This window comes from Austrofundulus limnaeus, unplaced genomic scaffold (assembly GCF_001266775.1).
Source record: "Austrofundulus limnaeus strain Quisiro unplaced genomic scaffold, Austrofundulus_limnaeus-1.0 Scaffold26, whole genome shotgun sequence".
Taxonomy (NCBI): Eukaryota; Metazoa; Chordata; class Actinopteri; order Cyprinodontiformes; family Rivulidae; genus Austrofundulus; species Austrofundulus limnaeus.
In genome coordinates, this window is record NW_013952428.1 from 1,189,211 (window position 1) to 1,192,161 (window position 2,951).

Consider the following 2,951-nt stretch of genomic DNA (forward strand, 5'->3'; position numbering starts at 1 on the left):
TAAATCTACACTTTGACTTTTAATACTTAACTACAACAAATATCACATACTTTAAGACTTTTACTCAAGTAATATTCCTAAAGGACACTTTAACTTTTATCAAAGTAATTTTTTGGTAAGATACTTGTACTTTTACTCATCACTTTGTGGTACCTTATACAACACTGCAACAAACTTATCAAGTCCAGTCACGTCTTTTAACTTAATTATACATGCTTCCTTCCAAAGTGAGAATATGAACATTTACAGTTTAAAATACCAAAAATAAAATTACTTACTGGTACTTCTTTTGCTAGGCCTACATATATTACACTGAAATTTTCATTTTCACCTGCCTGTAATAAATAATGTAATAATCAGTGGTGGACACAGCTAACCAAAAAGTAAAGTTTGCTGTCCATTTATCTTGTAAACAAGAATCTTAGCTCCGCTAATGCTAAACAACAGATAAATAATTAGTTGAAGCTAATGCTAACCACTAAGACGCCAGCCGCTCAGCCCGTGTCACGCGTCGGCTTCTCATCCCAGCTGAAGACTGGAGGGACACAAACCTGTTGTTAGATTCCTATTGGTTTAATTTGAAGGTGGGTGGGATTATCTCTGGCAAATCCGCCAGTCGAAACCAACGTTTTAGCTCTGTCTATTTCGCAATACTTCAAATTTACCTCTTTTAGAATAATGATAATAATTTTACATATAGTCATATTTGAATGTGTGATTTAAATATTGTGAAATGTTATTTCATTTATTTTTGATGGTCATAGTTTGAAGTTTAGCTGCTAAATGTGCTACACGCTACACACGGTGCCTGACCCGTCCAGCACAGATACTTTTTATTTAATTCAGGATAAATGACATAAAAATATAAGTTTTATGCTTGTGAATTTTTTAGTGGATTGAAAATTAGTGGTACTTAATTTAGCAGATGCTAATTGCTCCTCTAATGGCTTCCAAAGTTAGCAAAAAAAGCAGAGATCCCTTTGATACTCACTTTCTCATTTTTTTCTCTTTGGTCTCCAGACTCATGACAATAAGGAACATCTCGCAATGATGGAGAGAATGCAGGGACCAATTCCTCAACAAATGATTCACAGGAGCAGGTATTGTTTGGCTGTAGCCTTTCAAAATAAAACGTACGTTTTTATTAATTAAATCTGAGAGCCTGAAATGATTTCTTCCTCAGGAAGCAGAGATATTTCTATCATGGCCGTCTGGACTGGAACGAGTGCTCCAAGGCCGGCCGCTTCGTCAGATCAAGATGCAAACCTTTAAGGGTGAGATGACGAGGGCGCAGTTTGTAAAATTACACTGCCAAAGATTACCAGCCATATTTAGCTTTATTTAGCCTTTCATAAGAAAAAAAAATGTAGGGGGCATTTTTCAAAGTAATATTTTTACCTTGATATTCATACACTTATAAATATCATAGTTCCAAACTAAATATTTAATTTCTAAGCTAAATATTTATTAGCTAAATATTTAGGTCTGAACTAAATATTTAGGTCTCAACTAAATATTTAGTTTGGAAATTAAAAGTTTAGTTAGGAATTTAAATGTTTAATTTTGAAAATAAAAATTTAGCTTGGAAATTAAATATTTAGTTTGGAACTATGACATTTATAAATGTATGAATATCAAGGTAAAAATATTACTTTGAAAAATGCCCCCTACATTTCTTTTCTTATGAAAGGCTAAATAAAGCTAAATATTGCTGGTAATTTTTGGCAGTGTAACAGTGCCCCGTAGTAATCAACTAAAACAATTGTTTCTTTTTATATATAAAAAATCTTTCTTGTTCCCTGACTTTGACAGAAACACCTGTTATCACACGGGAGAGAGCATCACCAGTTTTTTGACCTTCTGGAGAAGATGCTGGATTATGAGCCCCTGAAACGCATCGGTCTCCCCTCAGCTCTGAAGCAGCCCTTCTTCCTGCCGTTCACTCGTCCCGCTAACGCTCAGCTCTGGAGAAACAGCTGGGACAAGAAAGAAATGACTCTGAAAGCTACTTGATTCTACGTGGACCAGCGGATTTATCTCACAGCAAAGGGTGAGATTAAATGAGTAAAGAGGTAACAGATTAGTTGGGGAATTTACTAATTGGAATTAAAAAAGATAAATGCTGTAATGAGAATTTTTAGATTGAACACTGCCCCAAAGGAAAAAACGAATGTCTGACAGCAAAATTAAAATAAAAAAATGCTAAAACCTTCATTATAAACGGTGCATCTTAAGAAAGATCTGTCCTCTTTAATATAATTTATTATTGAAGCAAATTGGTCCATACATGAATGTGTTTGCTTATTGTTTGTCATATTATTATTTTTTATTTGTTCCTCACTTGTGTTTATTTGACATAAACACAACAGTTCAGGTTGCAGAATATTCTCTAAAGTCTTAACGTTTCTGCACTTTTAACCAGGTGCCGACTTGAAAAAAGTAAACTGACTTATTTTGATGCATTGTTTTGCTGCTATTTAGATTTTTAAAAATTCAAGTTTGTTTAATTCTCATACGAATTTGAAACCAGCACAACTGTTGAAACTGTTACTGCTGTTATTTTTATTTTTAAAAGGATCTCCGACATCTTGTACATGTTGGCCTTAATAACTTATTTAGCTGTTCTATAAGTTGTTGTTTGTAATACATAAAATCAACTAATTACTTAAAAAGTTTTATATGTTTATTACATCTTGCTGTGACGTGCCCCTGTGTCATTTTACCTGCCTAATTGTCTGATGTCCTCTCCTTTCAGCTGATTGGCTGGGAGGATAATAAAAGGAAATGAGCTCCACCTGACAGCGAGCGTGCGGCCTGAGGGGAGAAGTCTGTTTGTTGGTCCAGCGCTCCAGCCTCGCCGCCGCTCCACTTTTCCTCCTTTGTAGGGGGTTCCATTTGTTTCAAAAATACGTAGAACTCTAACGTGTAGATGTGTCGTTGCTATGTGTCGT

At 34.8% G+C, this 2,951-nt stretch overlaps 1 protein-coding gene across 1 annotated transcript in view; it reads left to right on the forward strand.

Moving 5' to 3' along the window:
• Nucleotides 1–2,922, forward strand: part of clk2b (CDC-like kinase 2b) — a gene marked incomplete in the record, with an annotated part of 18,401 nt that extends 15,479 nt beyond the window's left edge. The window contains 3 exon segments of the mRNA XM_014004720.1: nt 1,021–1,100; nt 1,184–1,274; nt 1,813–2,922. Coding sequence (XP_013860174.1) covers nt 1,021–1,100; nt 1,184–1,274; nt 1,813–2,013 — 372 coding nt within the window.
• Between the last annotated feature and the right edge of the window lie 29 nt (nt 2,923–2,951).